The sequence below is a fragment of the Taeniopygia guttata genome, chromosome 3, assembly GCF_048771995.1.
Source record: "Taeniopygia guttata chromosome 3, bTaeGut7.mat, whole genome shotgun sequence".
Lineage (NCBI taxonomy): Eukaryota > Metazoa > Chordata > Aves > Passeriformes > Estrildidae > Taeniopygia > Taeniopygia guttata.
This window is the reverse complement of record NC_133027.1, coordinates 79,578,842-79,598,325: the sequence shown is the minus strand read 5'-3', so window position 1 is coordinate 79,598,325 and position 19,484 is coordinate 79,578,842. Positions and strand designations below refer to the sequence as shown.

General features: G+C 37.9%; 1 protein-coding gene across 6 annotated transcripts in view; it reads right to left on the bottom strand.

Annotated features, from left to right (window-relative positions):
- The window catches only part of SPAST (spastin), a 38,417-nt gene extending 19,153 nt beyond the window's left edge, over nucleotides 1-19,264 (bottom strand). The window contains exons 1-7 of one of the 6 annotated variants that reach the window (XM_002192114.7): nucleotides 18,740-19,263; nucleotides 14,643-14,729; nucleotides 13,309-13,392; nucleotides 7,769-7,864; nucleotides 1,768-1,952; nucleotides 638-771; nucleotides 244-337 (exon numbers count right to left, since the gene is read on the bottom strand). In XM_002192114.7, coding sequence (XP_002192150.1) covers nucleotides 244-337; nucleotides 638-771; nucleotides 1,768-1,952; nucleotides 7,769-7,864; nucleotides 13,309-13,392; nucleotides 14,643-14,729; nucleotides 18,740-19,145 — 1,086 coding nt within the window. In that variant the 5' untranslated portion in view covers nucleotides 19,146-19,263. Of the gene's footprint in view, nucleotides 1-243; nucleotides 338-637; nucleotides 772-1,767; nucleotides 1,953-7,768; nucleotides 7,865-13,308; nucleotides 13,393-14,642; nucleotides 14,730-18,739 lie in introns of all 6 variants that reach the window. The other 5 variants (XM_030268427.4, XM_030268428.4, XM_002192148.7 and 2 more) reach the window with 5 other exon arrangements.
- Nucleotides 19,265-19,484: the final 220 nt, after the last annotated feature.

The window sequence follows — 19,484 nt, the reverse complement described above, 5'->3', positions numbered from 1 at the left end:
TTTTAGGGAGTTTTTTTTTTTCTTGCTCCAGTCACTTTCTGCAACATCAATTAACCAGAAGACAAGGAATTTCATGGTACTATTTTAACACATAAATCCTTTTCCAAGATGGCTAGGACCCCACAGCTACTTGTAGCAATCATAATCAGTAAAAACAGGATTCAAGAATCATCATTTCATGTGTGAAGGACAGTACACTTCTTTAATCCTGTCACAGATTGGTAACAATACCCAGTTGCTTACCTCAGGTCTAAGAGAAGGAAGGATAACAATTTCTTGCAAAGCTTGTTTAGCCAGTTCCTGCCCTGCGATATCATCAAATTTGACAGCTGGCCCACTAGCAAAGAAATGGAATACTAATTAGTCTAACAATGAGAGACTCTTTTTCAACTGCAGCTGACTAATTTAATGCATTTCACTATTTATACAGAACCCTTTTGAGAAAATTTACAACTTATATTGTTAAGTGTTTTAAAACATTATTTTGCCAAAGCAACAATAATAAAAACCCAACCAAAAAATCCTCAAAAAAACCCCAACAAAGTAGAAGTACTAATTTCATTCCAAGTGGACCAAGATTGTACTGAATGCAAAACTGATTTACTGGATTGAAAAGACTACTTTTCTTCATACTTACCTATCAACAACTTCATTTAGGATAAGATTAGCAAGATTGCTGTCCACATTTCTAAATATCTTTGGGTCTTTCTTTTTTCGAGGAGCAGTGGTAGGAGTAGAAGGCTTATTTGTTCTACTGTTTTTAGGAGCAGCCTGGCGAGGGGGGAAGGAAAAAAACCAAAAAACCCAGATTAATACTTTGAAAGCATAGTGTTAAACAAAGTAAGATCTACATTTCATTTGCTCCAGTAAAACAGCATGTTAACAAATACCCAATATTCTACTGCTGTATTTTGCTACAAATCATGCTATCATATTAGTCAGCCATGAGTAGGATACCTTAGGCTCCAGTGGTGAAGGGTCTTTGGTTTTAGGTTTTTTTTTTTGTTTGATAATTCATTTATTTAACTACAGTATTTTCCCCCAGCATACTCTGGAAATAAGCATCACAAACCATCTCAGGTTCTCAACACCTATAAGCAAGAACACCTACTGCTGTAATACTTTTTAAACAGGCCACTTAAATCTTCATATTATATTACAGCAGCAATAATGTTTTAGCAGAACAGTTATGTTCAGCCCATTCTGCTCTTTATTCTACTTTACTGGGTAATAAAGATGGAAGGGAACAAGATGGGTCAACAGAAATGCTGTCATTTTCTATATTCTTACTACAGGACTTACTTCTGTGTTTTAGTCCCAGCCTAACTATAATTTGCTTTACAATGTGGTTGCAAAATAACCTCTGCATGCATGCATGCTTTGAAAGAGAAGAACATCTAGGGGGAAAATCTTGTAGCTCTGGAATAAGAGGTTTTTCATTCCATGTTTTACATATTATAAGTAACATTTATTTTTCTTCTAGGTAACTTTCACTCAACTTCCCATGCAATTTTAAAAACATGTAGTATTTATCACTGTGATTGTACTTAAAATCGTTTTGCCCATGCACCCACCTGATGTCCTCCAATTTCTAAAATCCATTCTGCAGCATACCTCAAGAGGCCTGGCTAAAAATTTGGAGTTTCAGTTTTTTCAAAAAACTTTCTGCTGCTACAATACTGCAATTAAAGCACTAAATCCAAAGCTTCTTCTAGAATTCACACTTGATTTTTCAAGTGTATACCTCCATATTTATCCCCATGATACCTTGTGAGCTGAAGATGTAGGATTAGGCGCTGGTCTAGACACAGATGATGATACCCCACTGTAGCTGGGAGTTCTGTGGTGACCTGAAAGGCCTGTGGATCCAGTTTTTGCAACAGTCTTTGAACGAGGAAGGGAATTACTCGTGTGTGTTAAGGGATCCTTCTTTTTTGGAACTGCTCCACTTTCTATAAAGAAAACCAGTGTTGTAAGAACATTTGCAGCAGTTGTACTCTTACCATCAACTGCAAGTAGAAGATAGAATTGCTGAAACACATAATACTGCATTATAGAAGAACAACACACATTTCTAAAGAGTTTTGGTGTTTTTAAGGGGATATTGACTGCTGCTTTCACCTACAGATAAAATTCTAATTTTTAGTTCTGAAAATGAACCCTAGTTAGCCATCTTAGAAAAGCCAGAGATAACTCAGTCCCATTATCAAGGGAAGAACACCATCTACTCCTTATAATGCAAAGTCTTCTGCTGTCTTCTTTCCCAAGAACTCTTAAAAGTAATCATTACAAAAACCCCCAAATTTCAAGCTTTTAGATTCTGAATATTGATTCTTTAAGCGATGTTAGCAGGCTAGTTAATTGGATGCCAGTTAACCACACAGAAGCTTCACCAAGCATTTTAATCTGGAAAAATTACAGTAGTAGTTATACTTGCAAGTCACTGTCAGTTGTTTTTTCTTTCAATTATCTTTCACTTTTGAAATCTTGAGGTGTAAGTAAATTCTGAATGGACAACTCTGAAGCAGCTTACCTTCCTACATTAAAAATTACATTTTAAAATATGTTTAAACATAACCAGACATTCCACTCACACAACTTATTCACCTCCATGATGAAGTAGGAAAGTCTCAAATTATGTTACAGATAAACTTGAAATATTTGCCAAACTACGAAAAGACATTTTGGTTCAGAGTAAACAAAATAGCACTTGATGTCTAAATTCTCCATATGGGATATACGAGTTTCTTGGAACAGAAATGACAAGTGTAAAACATCAAATCAGATTAAGAGGTAAGAAGGCAATAAAGCAAGCAGACAGGCTGGTCAGGCTGTTTAACTATTAGAGCATAGCTTTAGATTAGGATATTTTTTGTGATGAGAATAAACTACTGGAAATTGTCTAGTACAGTACTGTTGTCTGCAATGGAAACTGTAAATACTGTCTTATTATATATCCTTTTAAAAGGATTAAGGAGTCTTTTGATTAGGTAAGAGAAATAGGGCATCAGAGGTAAGGAAGTTCAAAACAGCTGCAAGTGTCTTCACTAGGATTGTAGAAACTTTCAACTCAATTTGACCTGCTAAGGAACAGGCCAAAGAACTCTGATTTTTAAGGAAATTAGAATTAGAAAATTCTCTATGAAGAATTTTTAACTTATAACATTGCAGTTCAATAAAATTACTTTAAGTAAAAAGCCTTATAATTTTAAATGATGTGTTTAAAAAACTCAGAGAATATGTCAGTCAAACAGTTTCAAAGAAGGATCAACTGCTATGTTCTCAGACTCTTTAAACATACTTCCAGCACCTAATCTCTACAAAGCCTGCAGGTAGCCTTAATTCAGTGAAAAAGTTTCTAAAGCACTTCTTCAGTCACCAACCTACCCCTTTCTACAGTTACAGAAACTCTGCTGGGGTCACAATAAACAGTGCAGATGCATCAATATGCAAGAAACAAGGCAACTTGACTAAGATAATTGAGTGTATTTACCTGTAATATGTTTCTTCTTAAAAACAAATGAACAAACAAAACCAAGAAAAGACACCAAAACTGGCTACTGACTAAACCACACACAACTCCAAAGCTGGATACATTTAGTTAATCATTCCTGCACAGGAATTTCCAAGTCAAAAACTCCTTAAAATTACTTATACTTAGTAACTTTCAAGTTCAAAAAGCAGTATATGAATCTACTAATACATCTAGCTACTCAGCACTTTGGTCTAATTTAATCAAAAGGTGGTACTCAGTTTGGTTGGGGTTCTTTTTAGTCCTCAACCTCATCTGCAGAGCTGGCTTGAAGTCAACATGGGAAGGCTTCAAAAACCTACATTAGTTTTTCTCTATGTCCTTCACCCTAACATGCCGCTCCATTACCTCATTCTCCCAGAACTACTCGCACACACTGAGAACAACACACAGATACTGCAATTTTGAGGGTCTTAAAGTTACACAGGTAAGGAATATTTCAGGAAGCTGGAAACAGAAGGGAGAAAAGAAGGGAAAATATTACAAATAATACAAATTATTATTTACTCTAACTGCACCTCCAGGACTCAAGACCCATAAGTTTACATGTTTTGTTGTCAGTCCTGATGGGTAGCACATAAAGAAGCAGTGATGAACATCTCCTGAACACAGCTGTTTGCTGAATGTCAATTCCAGAGGGAAGCTTCATTTTACGTACAAATTTTCATTGAAGTAACAAATAAAAATGGTATAAAATCATTCAGAATTACAGTTTATCTAAAGCTTATCTGTTTCTAAAGCACAAGGTGTTTAAGTGTACATCACACATCAGACAGCTCCTATGCAAAATACATATTTTGCCATAACAAATGCAAAACCCCCCCAAACACATTTCTTACCCATTTTTATTTGTTATCTACTGAAAGACTGGAAATACATAGCAAGTGACTTTGATGCCTTCATAATATCTCCAGCAGCCTTTTGCCAAATGCTTCACTGTTCTGTCAAAAACAGTAAGGAAGTACCTAAAACATGTTTTAATCACAAAGAGACACCATGGAGTTTTCTCAAGTGTATTTGAAACACTGAACAGTTCAACTATCTACTTCATACATACTCACAGATGGTTAATAGATGGTTAATCAGTTTGATTTTACTCTCTTATTCTGGACAGAATAATTTACTTTATAGCTCCAGGCTAACACCACTGGATTACACAGACATAATAGCTGTCTGGTCCTGAAAGCATCCCTGCAATTTTAATCTGCCATCCAAATACACACACAACACAAATTACAAACAAGAAAGTAGCAAAATTTTGTCTGAGGTTTTCTACTGGCTGAACTGTGGTAAGATGCAGACACAGGTGCCCAATTTCAGACTCCCTTACAGACAGAAATGTTAAAAGTTATTATATAATATAGACACTTATTATATTAAACTGGTTTTAAAGTACAAATGTTTGAACAAATCTAAGCAAAACTTGATTATATTAAATACCTGGAAATGCAAAAACAATCTTAAAATTATGCAGTTGTAACTCATTTATTTAATATAACATCCTTTATACTTCTGAAAAGCAAACCCATTATATTTTCTTTTCTGCACTTAAACCAGATTAAAGCACATGTCAATAAACAAGCTACTACTAATCTCTAACTTCTAAAGCATCCAAAAGAAAGTTTAAATTCAAATTAACAGCAGCGATTCCAGTACTGCAGAACAATTTCCAGCCTTCAGTTGTGACATCTTAAAAATCATCAGGGAATATTCCTCAGAAATTCCCTACACATGGCTATTGAGAAGTAAGATAAAGGGACTAAAACAAGTTATTGTACACGGTCTGTGGACACCAAGTTGGAAGAAAAATCCACCAGTCTAAAATTATCTGTAACTTTATGTATGTCATTTCATTTTAAAAAAAACAAAGAAACAAAAAAACTTAAAATTGCTGCTTTAAACTTGCATCAATTGCAAGCCCTATCATTATTCAGGATAAGCATTCACAACAGCCCCCAAAAATCATAATTCTTCAAAAATTCAATTCAGATTTTTCAAACAGGTAGATGCAAGCAATAAAAGCTACTTAACAGAAAGCTCCAGCACTTAGAAGGACATGCTGCATGTTTTCAATGGTAGCACAGCTACACAAGCCAGGAATTACAGCTGCTCTCCTTTCTGAACTGGCAGATCTACATCAGTCAAAGATCTGCTTTTGTCAAATTAAGTTGTTAAAAACAATCTTATTGCTACTTGTTCTACTCAGGGAACTCCTCTGACAACTTCAGTATTAAAAATAGAACTTCTGCACCATGACAAACATTGCCAGTATATATCTACTATTAAAGACAGGCCAGCAACTCCTTCCATGTGAAAAATGAGATAAAATATTAGCTAGCTGCACGGTATTCATGTTGAGGCAATAGAAATGCAATGCTCTCTCTGGCCATCCATCATGCTGGGATTTACACATAGAATGGTATACACTGGAATGACTGCAATACTCTAGGTATTGTATGACTAGTAAAGGAGTTCATAAAACTCAAACTCTGCCTTTGGCAAGACTGGTATACTCTCCTTCCCTAGCTTGTTAAAAAAAAAAAAAGAAAACAACAATCCACAATGCAAAGGAAAACAAGCATATTTGAGGGAGAAAAATATCTAATTTAAGACTGCTATGAGAAGAAGAATGACAAATATTAAATTAATATTATTTCCAAGTAAAGGCTGGGATCAAAGCTACTTGCTATTAATTTTAAGACAAGTAACTGCATAGCCCTCTGCAGCTGAAGGGCAGGTGATACTACTGCTACAAGGTCCTGAAAAACTTCAGTACAAATTTGGAAAATAAACTTCCAAGAAAAATCTCTAGCTATTCATGTAAGTTTGGAAACCACAAATGCTGAAGACAGGGACAGGTAATCATTTGTGTTACAATCAAGTAACTTGGGCAGGAAGGCTGCCACAAATAGTATCTTGACAGAATGAAGAGTCTCAAATCAGTAGTAACATTTGGAAATATAAAAAATGTGCAACCTAGCTGTGAGAATAAATCTTACACAAAATTATGAAGCAAAAACATCTGTGAAAACTTTGGCTTTTCAAGGCAAATAAAAGATAGCAATGTAATTTTAGACCAAATAATGGGCAAAAAGACACTTAGCTTATGTGAAAACTAAGAATGACCATATTTCATATTTCATAAAATCCTGAACTTTTAAAAAGCCCAACCTCCTTAGGCAACAGGGCAGGTAATACTTTCCACAGATAGAAAACTAAGCTTATGCCAGAGCCCTGTGGCTCAATACCTCTGAAATACCTCTACCTTCTCAGTCTTCTTATCTGAAGTAGCCTGCAAACTGATTTTGCAGTTTTCTAAGAAACCCTGTAATCTACTTTGTGTTTTTAAATGATTAGAGCTGTCCATATGTAAACACTATTTTACATGTATAAAGGAAGAACAACAACAAGATGATCAGCAGATTGAAGCATTACCACCTTTTTACCCTGCTTTTAAGAAAAAAAGGTGTATTATAAGTATGTTCTTACAAAAAACACTCCCACACCCCAGAAAGAAAAAGCAAGCACAAAAGCATAAGCAGCAACCATTTAAGAAATACAGATGCCTGCTAATAGCCTAACTTTCATGGTACTATATCAGGGATCCCACAACTGCAAGCATTCAATACTTTGGGTAACCCTTGGACTTCCACAAATTTACACCTTGTTTATGTACAAAAAAAAGTTCATTTTTGCTATATTAATAAGTTCGGTTCAGTCTTCTGGGAAAGAATAAAACCAACGTTCTTTGACAAAATACAAGAGTTGCTGTCATTCTCCCCTCATTTCAATTGTGTAGCACTTTCTTGATGTAAAAACCCCCAGAATTTTAAAGTTGCTTAATGCATATTCACAATATCATAAAGGAAGAGCTAATTAATGTAGGCACAACATATAACCTATATATCCGACACTGACACTTTCTAAAACAGGTTTAATGTAATTCCTTGAAGAATATTACATGAGAAATACTTTCTAAAATGTTGCTTTAGTAAATAATGTGAATTCTAAGACAGTCATTGTAAGAGAAAACTGAATACTACAAAATAAAACAGTGTTGTCAAAGCCATGGAAAGGATGGAATGTATTTTATACAAAGCCCTTAAAAACAGAAATATAAATAATTTTATTTTATAGCTGGTGGGGCCAGAATATTGCATTGCATTATTTTGCCTTGTAACACACCAGGAACGGAGAGACATCCCCTCAAATAGGTGCTGGTAAAACCAAACCCACCTGACTGGAGATGTCCATTGCGGCATGCCAGGTTAGTACTGTCATTATAGACCTCCATTTGCGGCTTGGAAATTTGCAAAACTGCCTGCAGCTTCTCTACATAGTAGAACAGAGGGGGAGGGAGGAAAAAGGACAAAATAAACAAACAAAAAACCAAAAATGAACCAAGAAAATTTATGTATGTTGAACACAGAAATGTCAAGTTTGGCTTTGTTATAGTTAAAGATAAAAGGAATATTTCTATCTATTCTACACATTCAGCAAATGTGTAAGAAAATTCTGTTAGTATGAGCATGACTGAAAACAGCTTTAAAACTCACCCTCTATGGCTGAGTTAATTACAACAATCTTTCCAGTCTAGTGATTGCAGTTACTTCTACAATGTTCAGGATTAAGTCAATTTAATTTAATAGATATTTATGTTGATAACACATTTCTGAAAGTCCTCAAGGTATTACTTTTGACCTAGTGCAAGGAGTCCTCACTTCTCTGCATAATAAATGTTCCACTTAAGTAATAACAACCAGCCAACATTTTACAGAAACCTTCAAACTTCAAGCAGAACACCATATACACATTACAATGATGTCTTTTGACATCTCTATTTAGATATTTAATTGCCTTGAAATTAAGTCAATAAAGTTATCATAACAAATTATGTTCTTTAGGAAGATTAACTTCAGAAACACCTGAATACAGTATTAATAAAGCTAAAGATTAAGGAGAAAGAAATTAACTCTAAAAAGTAAGGAAAACCAGCCAAATTATAAATCAAAGAGGTCTAAGACTGCAAACACAAAAGAAAAGTTAAGGACCACTTGTTCCCTGAAGCCCAGCTACCACTCCTGCTTTTCCCATATGCAGTTAAAAACCTCTAGGCCATACTTTTGGGGCCCTTTACTACCTCTCCCAGCTTTAGTTCACACACACCCCTTTTGTTTTAAAAACCAACCACAGTCTGTAAGGCATACACTGTTAAACTCTCTCATTCCCTCCTGGTGTTTTCTTTACTTCTTCTCCCCCGCACAAGAAATAACACTACCAAGAAGCTGCAAGAAAAGTGATGCCAAGTAGAAAACCAATGTTCTCTGGTAATATGAAAGCATATATTGTAAAAGCAGACAAATTCTACTGAAAATGTACACAATTAAGGTCATAAATAACCAGTTTGGAGGAAGAAGTGCCATTCAGAGCCTGTAGATGATACAACAAACATGCATGAGCACTCCCTTCCTTAGGCTTCTTCACCTGTTACAGATCTTTGTCTAATCTTTCAGCTTCATTCCTTTCCTCTTCTTCCTGCTCCTCATCACTCACCACCTAGCTTTCCTGAATATTATCCTTATACCTCAGAGTTAAAGTGATGGCTTAATAACATTTCGGTTGAACAAGATGTGGCTTAGAATGAAATTTTTTTAGTCACAGGCAGATATGAAAAGTTAAAGTTTAAGATTAGTACACAAGATTTACTTAATTTTAAATTCAAAGTTTTGAAGAGTCAGAGTCAAAAAAAACCCCAGTCATACAAGAACAGCCTACAAACAGCCACAAGCTTTGCAACTTCCAAGAAGTTACCTCATAAGTTTTCCTCTCCAGAAGGGTAGGTAAAATCCTTTTAGTAGGACTGACTGCAGATAGTGTACTACTTTAGTAAACACAGCACTACCAAAGGAGGCAGCTAGGCCCTGTCCAGAGCATGCAACCCAAATGGAAAGAACATACAGGAAGCTCAAGAAACAAAATAAGTATTAATAGATTTTTAAGATACTAGAATAAGCTGAGTTTTGGAGAACACTTCTGAGGTTAATAAAAAAAAACTTTCTAGTGAGTGACCGTAATAACACCAATTGGCTTGTGCAGGAATTCAGGAAATGGTACAATCTGACACTAGGGTTCTACTACAATTATCAATGCTTAGCTAGTTCCACAAATTCAGGAACACCAGAACTACAACCACAGAAAAAATGCAATCCAACTCTTGTCCAGTTTCAATTCAGAGTACTCTCATCACATTACCTATTAACATGTCATTTTAGTATTGCTCATAAAATTTCAAAAGGCAATTAGATCACCTTTCTTTAGGGACGGTATAGCTGTAGGTTCCTCTGGAATATCAAAAATAAACGGAGCATTTAAATATTATTCCAGGGAATTATAGGATCTTCCATTTAAATACTTTCTCCCTATTTTTCCAGACACTGACAAAGTTCACAGATTCTCGTTCATTATTTCACTTTCATGATACAACACTGACATAAACCTTCCAAGCAACCAGCACTGCAGCCACTGCCTTATTTAGGCAACACTGGAGCTTCAGTTCAAAGAAACTAATTGCTACTAAAAAATGCCACCCTGTAACATAAGCCTGAAGCAAAAAGCACCATCTCCTCCAAGAAAGTGAAATATTCCAAAATATGTCCATTGAAGGCTGTATCTACACAGGCAGAATAGAGGAATATTAACACCCTCCAAAGAGGATACTGATGACAGACATTTGAATTATGTGTCACATATACACTTCAATCAAAATATTGAAGCTACACAAAATACACAGGAAGGCACTTGTGACAGAAATGTATGCCCCTACAGAAAGTCTCTCTGAAATGAGAGAACACAGGTAAGTAAAAACACATCAACAGAATTAGAACTGAATAGTGTTGCACTGACCACTACAATCATCTATCTTTAGGAACAGCAAGCTACCAAGTTCTGTTTATCTATAGAAAACATATATCTCCTCTCATTCTAAATACATCAAATTTAATGACTCTAACATGGGTGATCAGTCATCCAGGAGAGACAAGGTGTGTGAAGACCATCAAAGCAAGATTTAACCACACAACTAAAATACCCTAAACCATGCCAAAAATGGGGGGCCACCACCAAATCAAATGGAAGAACTTCCAAGTCCCCTGACAGCCAGCACAACCCAATATGGTCAATGGCCTGTCAAAGCCATCAAGTCCCGTTGAGGTTACCTGAAACACACCAGCAGTCACTTCAGCTTTCAGACTGTGTCACAGGACAGCTTTAAACAGCGTAAGATACATAATTTAGACTCAGGATGGAAACAGGGCTCAAAGTAGAAAACTCATTATCCACAGTGGGTAGCTCCAGCCTCTTCCAACAGTGAAAGGCGTCAGTGGTGTGATGACAGACTGGTAACACATGGGTGTGATCAGACATCACACTTTCACCAGTGGTGTTGAACAGCCCCATCAATGGGGTCATGCAACTTAAAGTTACACTGATGTACGAACACTTAAAAAAACCCCCAAAAAACCACAAAAATAAACCAACAAAAAAAAAAAAAAAAAAAAAAAAAAAAAAGGCAAAACCCAACAACATTGAGCACTTTCAAGGGACAGTTCTAATCAGCACGATTTAATTTAATTTTCACTTTCTATGTGCTACCAATGTAACCTGCTTGACTGGATGGGTTTTGAGTTAGGCAGTCTGCAATCACATCTCCCTCTAGAAAGCAGGATTAAATATTTGGCATAATTGTCTGGTTTGCTTTATCCTTTCAGCTAATGCAATAAAGGACTTGCCTATGCTGACATAAGAAAGGGAGAAATTCCAGAGAGTTAGCAGACAACATTCTTATCAGCTCAATTCACAAGAAAAGTCACTTCGTTAAACAGAAATAGCTTCAAGAGCCTCATGCTTAGTTCAACTACAAAAGGATCTTTACATCACGCAAAAATTTCCAAATATCTGTTACTATAAGTAACAGGCTAAAAGTGTGTTTAGAATGGCACATGGCATTCAGCTCTAGATTACCTTAGATTGCTACAAAATCCATGTAAAATGCTGTCAACACTTCTAAGTTGGTTAGATGGCATAACATATTACTCAAATAGAACTCTAATGATCAAACTTGTAGGGATTTAAAATCATTGAAATATCTCTCCAAAGCACATCTTTTGTCTTCCTAAAGGGCACATGATTTTCTCCTTTTTATCCAAATTTTGCTTTCAGGTACATTGTATGAAGCACATCATCACTAAAAATAACAAGAACCTAGGCAAAACAAAGTGTTAAACTGATTACTACATCAGTTGATGTAAAGTAATGAATTATTTTATTTTTAAATTAACACTATTCTATCTGTTTACCTTTCAATCTGCACTCTGAATGAAGCAAACAAGTAGCATGTGATCACACATTCTGATAGTTGAGATGAATATACTTCAACTTCAGGGCTTTTTGTGAACTTTACCCTTTCTTTCTTTTGCAGGAGATTGCAGCAAGTAAGCAATTTAAAAACACTGCTACTGAAGTAATATAAGCAAGGATGCAGCACTATCCATAAAACACAAACACTGTTACCTCAAGCCATACCTTATCAAAGATTGTTAGCATGTAACCACTTTCACTCCATTGTTCCCTAGTTCATATTACCTCTAGAATTCAGCTTTTAACCCTAGTAAGTGGAAAATATCTTTTCTCCATATACTAAAACTGTATCAAGAAACACCCATAAAAGCATAGAAGACAGATGCCTCTTTCACCTTCTGTCCCCTTCAATTTTTTTCAAAAAATATTTAAGACATTAGGAACTCAAGGGAAACAAAAGGGGCTCCCTTCCTGGGGGTAGTCACAACTCCCCTGTCAATCACCAGTTAGGACTACAGAACCATGATGTGTAAGAGGAGAAAAGAGCTCAAGTTTTCCCATCTGCTCTATATGCTCCTATAAGAATGAGTGAGTAGAACTTCATACATGAGAGGGTTAAGATTAAAGCTGAGATATGCAAGTTAAAATCAAGTACATCTGTTAGTGTACTCTTAAAGAGCAATTTAAAAAATATCCCTTGTTTTACTTTTGCAGACTGAACTGAAAGCGTTTTCAAAGTTTTAAATTTAGAAGATGCACTACACAGAGCCATGAGTCTGCTGTTTGATGGGAGGATCTCTACTCTGTTAAGAGCTTAATACAATATTTATTTTTAATAAAGATAAAGCTATACAACACTATGCTTCTGAAAAACATGACCTCACCTTCTAATTTTAAAATAGCACACTACTAGAAAATAATCAGGAATATTAGAATTTCACAACCTTATGGTCTACATGATGTTAAAGAATTATTATTATTGTCATCATTATTAGTATTTACCAATAGTAAGGAAAATTGTTAATATAAGTGACAGCAAAATCAACAGAATATTAAGTAGTTACACTTACAGGAAGCACACTTGGCACTCATGATCAGCAATATATCATAAATTTCACTACAGTACTAACAGAAAAACCCTGAAAAAACTTCATCAGGAGTTAATCAAGACTTCCTCATTTTATATGTCAAGTGTGCTATGATATAACGACTTCTCAGTTACTTTTATACCTGAAAGTGGGTCATGAAATCCCATTTTCAAAACCCATCAACAACACTCTCAACTAAAATTAAACTAAAGAGACCCTACAAAGATAATGACTCCTTCACTTTAAAAATCAACGTAATATTTTAGAAGAAACATTAAATGAAGTTGTGCAAATAATTACAAACTTTCCAAAGTCATGAATTGTAACTGGTACCTAAAAGCTGCAACCGATCCTTGGCCATTGCCAAATTTGTCATCATTTTAGATTGGAGACGTCGAGCCCGTTCACACTGATCACCTTACAAAGAAAAATCCATGTTAAAACACAATTTGGTAAATTAACTTTAAGTGCTAAAATACTGCTACTCAGCCTTCCCTCCTCCTCCTCCCACCCCTTATCTATCCCCTCCACTATGGAACTTCATTACAAAACTAATGAAAAATACTCTAAAGCTTCCTATTTAATCAAGAATTTAAAGTTAGTTGACACTCTCTGCTTTACAACAGTGCTTACAGAGTGATGGAAGCCCACACACTGCTTTGCATATTGTCTAACATTTCTTGCTGACCTAATATGGCCCTCGTCTCTGCATTTCTCTGAACAGCAACCAAATGAAAAAAATAAGATTTTTAAAAAGCTTGAAAAGTGACTGAGAGGCAAGTACAATTTGAAAGAATTCATTCTGGCAAAATTAACAGATTTAAATTCAGTTGACTGTGTCCCTTTACATTTCAAAACACAGAATTAGACATTAACATCACCTTCTAAGAAACACTATCTGTTAAAGTCAAGCTTTTTTTTCAACTGTGCAATTTATACAGGTTATATCAAATGCCACTTGTATTGACCGTAAGTAAGATCACCACATACTTCTAAACACAGGTGAGGTAATAAATACAAGTCTGCAAAAACACATAGATGTTCAGGTTTGGGACAGGTGATTTGGGTTTTTATTATTATAATACTATTTTGATGATAGACATTTTCAGCAAGTCCTTCACTACACCTGTATTTCTATGGTCCATACCTGCTTCTACACTAAAGATTAAAATGTTTCCACATAGAGAGATGGCTTTCTTCCTTTGTTGGAAGTGTTCAGTTATTTTGGCATAAAGTTATTCAGAAATACAATGTCAGGCCATTCCAAATTGGGGGGTTTCTTTTTAGATTACATTGAAGGGAGTATAAAATTCTGCATAAGTGGGAACATGAACAGTCAACTTCAGCAAATCAAATCAAAACTCAGTATTTTGGCACTCCCATTATATAAGAAATCACATGTTTTACTTAACAGTGTTCATGAACTCCTTATGATGCAGAGTCTGAAAATATTTGGAGCAAGATTTGCATGTGATATAGACTATTAAGGCAGAACGAGAAAAGGACCAGTGCTCACCTACAGCTAAAATGGGACCAAGAAAGATCCTTATGAAACAATTAATACATCAGCCTGCTCCTAGCCCCTACCATATTTAGTAATATTGATTTCTCACTTCAAAAAAAGCCATAAACCAAAATCAGTTCCACAAAACTCAAAACTGGCTTACCTTGACCAATTACTAAGACAGCTATTCCTTTTTCCAGTTCTTCAATTCCTTTCTTATACCATTCAACAGCTTGTTCCTTTTGTCCTGCTTAAAAAGGAAGTGAGCCCATTATTTTCTTGAACGAATTAAAGCTTAGGAATGGTTCTACATAATGCTGCATAGAACAAGAGAGAGGAAGAGATATTTTAACAAAATCCTGTGATTTAAAGGAAGTCTTAAAGGGACACTGTCAACTTTTTATCTATTTAAATATCAAATAAACTTTTCTATTAAAAACAGGTACTACACCAGCCTCAAATCACTTTTGCCTGTTTAAAGAATAACTCCTCATCTGCCTTAAAGAAATAAATCCCACTCTCCCTCCCCGAAAAAATATATATAAAAGCTCGCCCACATATATTCACTCCCAACAGAAACAGTGAAACTAACAGCTTTTACTTCTGGAACCCAATATAAACAGTGAAATTAACAGTTTTTACTTCTGAAACATCAACTACAGATGTGTCTCTTCATCTTCCAGTGGCAGCCAATAATAACAGCCAAAATAACACTAGAAGCACAGAAACACAAGAAGAAAAGCAACAACTCTAAGACACTAACAGAGAGAGATGAGAGACACTTCTCCTCTGGTTACCTTTTGTAGAGTGCAGCTCATTTGTCATGAGGGCATTTCTTTGTTTATGCTATTACGAAACTGCTGTATTACAGGTGTGTGCCAACTTTCACATGAAGCAGAACACAGGCAGAGCTAGAACACACCTCTGTACCGACCATGTCCTGAGTGAATATTGCAGCAAACACAACCAGAAACATGCCTGTGCCTGACCTAAGCTATGTGACACCATGACTGCAAGTCAATCACTGAGGACCTATTAATATCTACTTCATAATGCTCCCTTTCTAAAAATATTCTGCATTAAAAATGAATATGTCTGCATATGGAAAAATACTCTTGGAAAAACACTCAACATAATTTTATCACACTAAGCATGCATTTCCACAGAGGAATATAACAGATTAGGTATTAGAACTTAAAACCTGATCAGCATTAACAAGCTACTAGTGGTAGAAAAAAATTTAAAATGCCTATAATGAAACTTTAGATACCATTACTCTAGTTTCAGAATGACAGTGTTTCACAAAACTGTTCCTAACTGTCAGTTACCAGTGGTTGTGTGCTTGTACACTCAAATATTTTGATAACTTCAGTCCCAAACCGATTTTCTAGTGAATTTCAGTCTTAAAAATATTTCAATACATTTCTAGAATAATCTTCAGGGTTTTTTCTTGCTCCTCTTCAGATTAAAAAAATCTTTAATAATAACACTTGGCAAGTTCCCCAGTGCAGGTAATTTCATGCTTAGCTCTTCTAAGCACCACAAACCACAGACTGCCTGCCTATAGTAAGGAACACCACACACCTTGGGAGTTATTTCCTTACTGCCCTTTCTTCACCAGCCTCATATATCCTTACTGTTAAGGACAAAGCTAGATAAATTAAATTACCTGAGGTGAGTGACTACAATCCTCTCTTGAGACTTTTCTTTAAGCTTCTTCTCTCCACCACCCACAGAAACAGTTTCAACTGCAGTATAAATCGTCTATCTAATACTGATTATAGCTAAATAAAATCCTGATTTGAGATGATTCCAGCCACATCTGCTAACAAGGCCTGAATGGCTTTGTTATTCTCAGGGGCAGCTGCAAACATTACAAGGTCGTCATTAAAATTTCACTTCCAGGTTTTAACTGGAGAAAGCTTTCACAGCACAATACCACATGAAGCTGTTTGCAAAGGTTGTGCTCCACTGCCACACAGAATGACTGACTAGTTCTCAACGATTATGACATTAAAAATAAAATAAATGTCACATTCCTTGGAAGTTTCTGATTTGCTATATTGGCTCTGGCAGAATGGAGCTGATTTTCCTTAAACAGCCCCAATGGCACTGTGTTTTGGATTTGTGACTAAAACAGCTGATAACACAGAAATGTTTTGGGTGTTACTGAATAGCACAACCTCAAGGTTTTCTTTTTCCCATCTAGATCCCCAGTGAGTTGGCTGAGGGTGCATAGGAAGTTGGGAGAGAACACTAGCAGGATGACTGACCCAAACAGGCCAACATAATATTCTGGATCATACAATATAATGCTCATCAATCAAAACCTGAGTAGATTAATAACTGAATGAGGGCTGTCTTCCAAGGCAATCATCACTTGGAAAGATTTCTCACCTTTTTTTTCCCCTTCACTTTTGCTGCTCCTATGCTCTCCCCTGTCCCACTGAGAAGAATAAACAAGCAGCTGTGTGGATGCTTAACTGTTTGCAGGTGTCAACACACCATATGTGCCTTCTTAGGAAAAAATATTAAGCGTAATTGTGAAAATGCCAAAACAAGAATAACTGCCCTACTAATTCAGAAGTATAAAAAATTACCAGAAGTGCTATCAAAACTACTGAAGTATGCATAGCTCCCACAACAGCAAAAATGCCACATAACTAATAGGCTATTAGACAATTCAGAAATTCCAACCATTTAACATACTGTGTCTAACATATGGTTTTCTCTTTGAAGATATAAAAAGCTTGTTTACAGATCGAAACTTTTTCAAAGATAAGACAAGTATTCTGGTAAAATCAGATAAGCAAATAACAAATCTATGTATTAAATAACAAATCTATGAGTTCTTTCTCAATGGGATGTATATTACAGTTGCAGGGCTGTAACAGTTGTGTAGCTGCTTGTATAAGCAGCAAAGATCATCTTACTAAATGCATGGCCTGCACAGCTAATTCATGTATGAACACCCTAAAGACACCTACAGAGCAAGTCAATTATTAAAATTCATATTTAAGGGCTTACCCACCAAACCACCAACACTTAAACGTCACAGCAGTGCCTGATAAGGTAAGACTTTGCTACTCCTCACAGAGCAATCATCAACAACACTGAAGCTTTCAGCTACCTCACCTTCTTTCCTGCTTTGCTCCTATGACCCCCAGTGCTCTCTCGCTGTACATCTGTGCTGAACTAACCCTGCTGCACATGGTGCGCAGTTTTTTTCTCTCCCAGAGCACATACCACTGCCACTCCCAAACTGTCAAGGCAAAGGAGGACACATCCCATGCTTTTATGGTGCTCTCAGTGTGCAGCACCTATTGAAGGCCTACTCCTATAATTTTAATCTCCTCCTCTAGGATAGCAGTTCTAGTAAAGCTCAACTGAAAGTTTAGAATCAAGCATTCTGACTTTTCCAGAGAATTTTAAACACCAGCACAGCAGGTCTCCAAGGCCTACCTTTCGCATGCTGACAGAATCATGCTGCTGCATTTAGAATAAATGATTAAATTTAATTTAGTATCAAGTGTTTTGTTTGATTGGGGTTTATATTATGCTCTACAAAAAAAAAAAAAAAAATCCTCACTCCTCTGTTTTATTTCATTGAATCCTAAACGTTCTCCTTAGGGTCTTCTCATCACACAGTGGTAAGTTTTTAGGTTTTTTAAGAGTATGCATGGCAAACAGGTCAAGAAAAACATGTTTTAAGAAACTGCCAAAATACTTAAAGTAAGTTATTTATTTCCTTAAAAGTCACACCACTCCAAATGGGCATTCTGAGGGCTAAGTAACCTGCAGCCTCGCTCGAGGACTCACATCATTTGTCAGGCAGTGCATTATAGGATGCATCCTTATTATTGCCCTTGGTGCTTTTGTTGTCCGGCTGGCTTGGTGGAGGCTAGTTACAGTCACCCACTCGCCCGCAATTTTAACCGCCTCACCCAGACCCCCGCGGCAAAAATTAAGTTTTTGGGGAGAAATACAAGCACTTGTATTGCAAGGGGAATGAGCCCGAGGAGCAGCTTTGCGATCCGACCCGCACCTGCGGGCTGCGGCAGGGACGGACCCGGCAGGGACCCAAGCACCGCCACCGCATGCGGGCACGGCACGGCTCAACCCCGCACACCCCGTCCGCAGCTCCCCGCATTTCTCTCGCGAGCGGGTTTTGTTTGCTCTTAGCTGAAAGCGGTTCCACGGCACAGGGCCCTCCCGGCCTCCCCCCGCACCCCGGGGCGGCCGCGGGCGCTCCCTCCCTACCTGTCTCGTCCTCGTCGATGCGCAGAGCCATAGAGATGCACTCGAAGGCCCGCTTGTGGCACGCCCGCACAGTCTCGGGCGCCCCGCCGGGCTCGGGCGCGTCGCCGGCCCCGGCCCTGCTGCCCTTGGCGGCCATGAGGGCGCCGCGGGAGAGGCGCTCGCAGAGCCAGGCGAAGAGCAGCCCGAGCTGGAAGGCGACGAAGCGGAGCAGGGCGAAGGCGGCGAAGAGCGGGTACGAGAAGTAGTACAGGTTCCGCTTGTGCGGGGACGCCGCCGCCGCCGCCCCCGCCGGCGGCACGGGGGGCGCCGGCCCGGGCGGCGAGGAGGGAGAGGCGCCGGCGGTCGGAGGCGCGGAACTGGAGCCGGCTGAGCCCTTCTTCTTCCCTCGGCCACCCGGAGAATTCATTCACCGCCGTCGCCATAACCCGCTGCCAGGGACTGACAACAACCTGCCATGGCGATGGCAGCGGCGGCGACGCCCCTTTCGGCCGGCCCAGGGGGAGGGACGGAGGGCGGGGCGCGGGCGGCCCCGGCCGGGGCGGGGAGAGGCGGCACCGCCCCGCCACCAACGGAGGGGAGGGTACGGCGCCTGCAGCGCCCGGCCCGCCCCGCTCCCGCGGCACGAGGGGCGGGCTCTCGGAGCCGCGCGCCGGGCCTAGGAAGCGCAGGATCGTAGAATCAATGCAGAAAAGACCTGTGAGATCATCCAGTCTAGCCTTTGACCGATGTAAAACTGGACCACAGC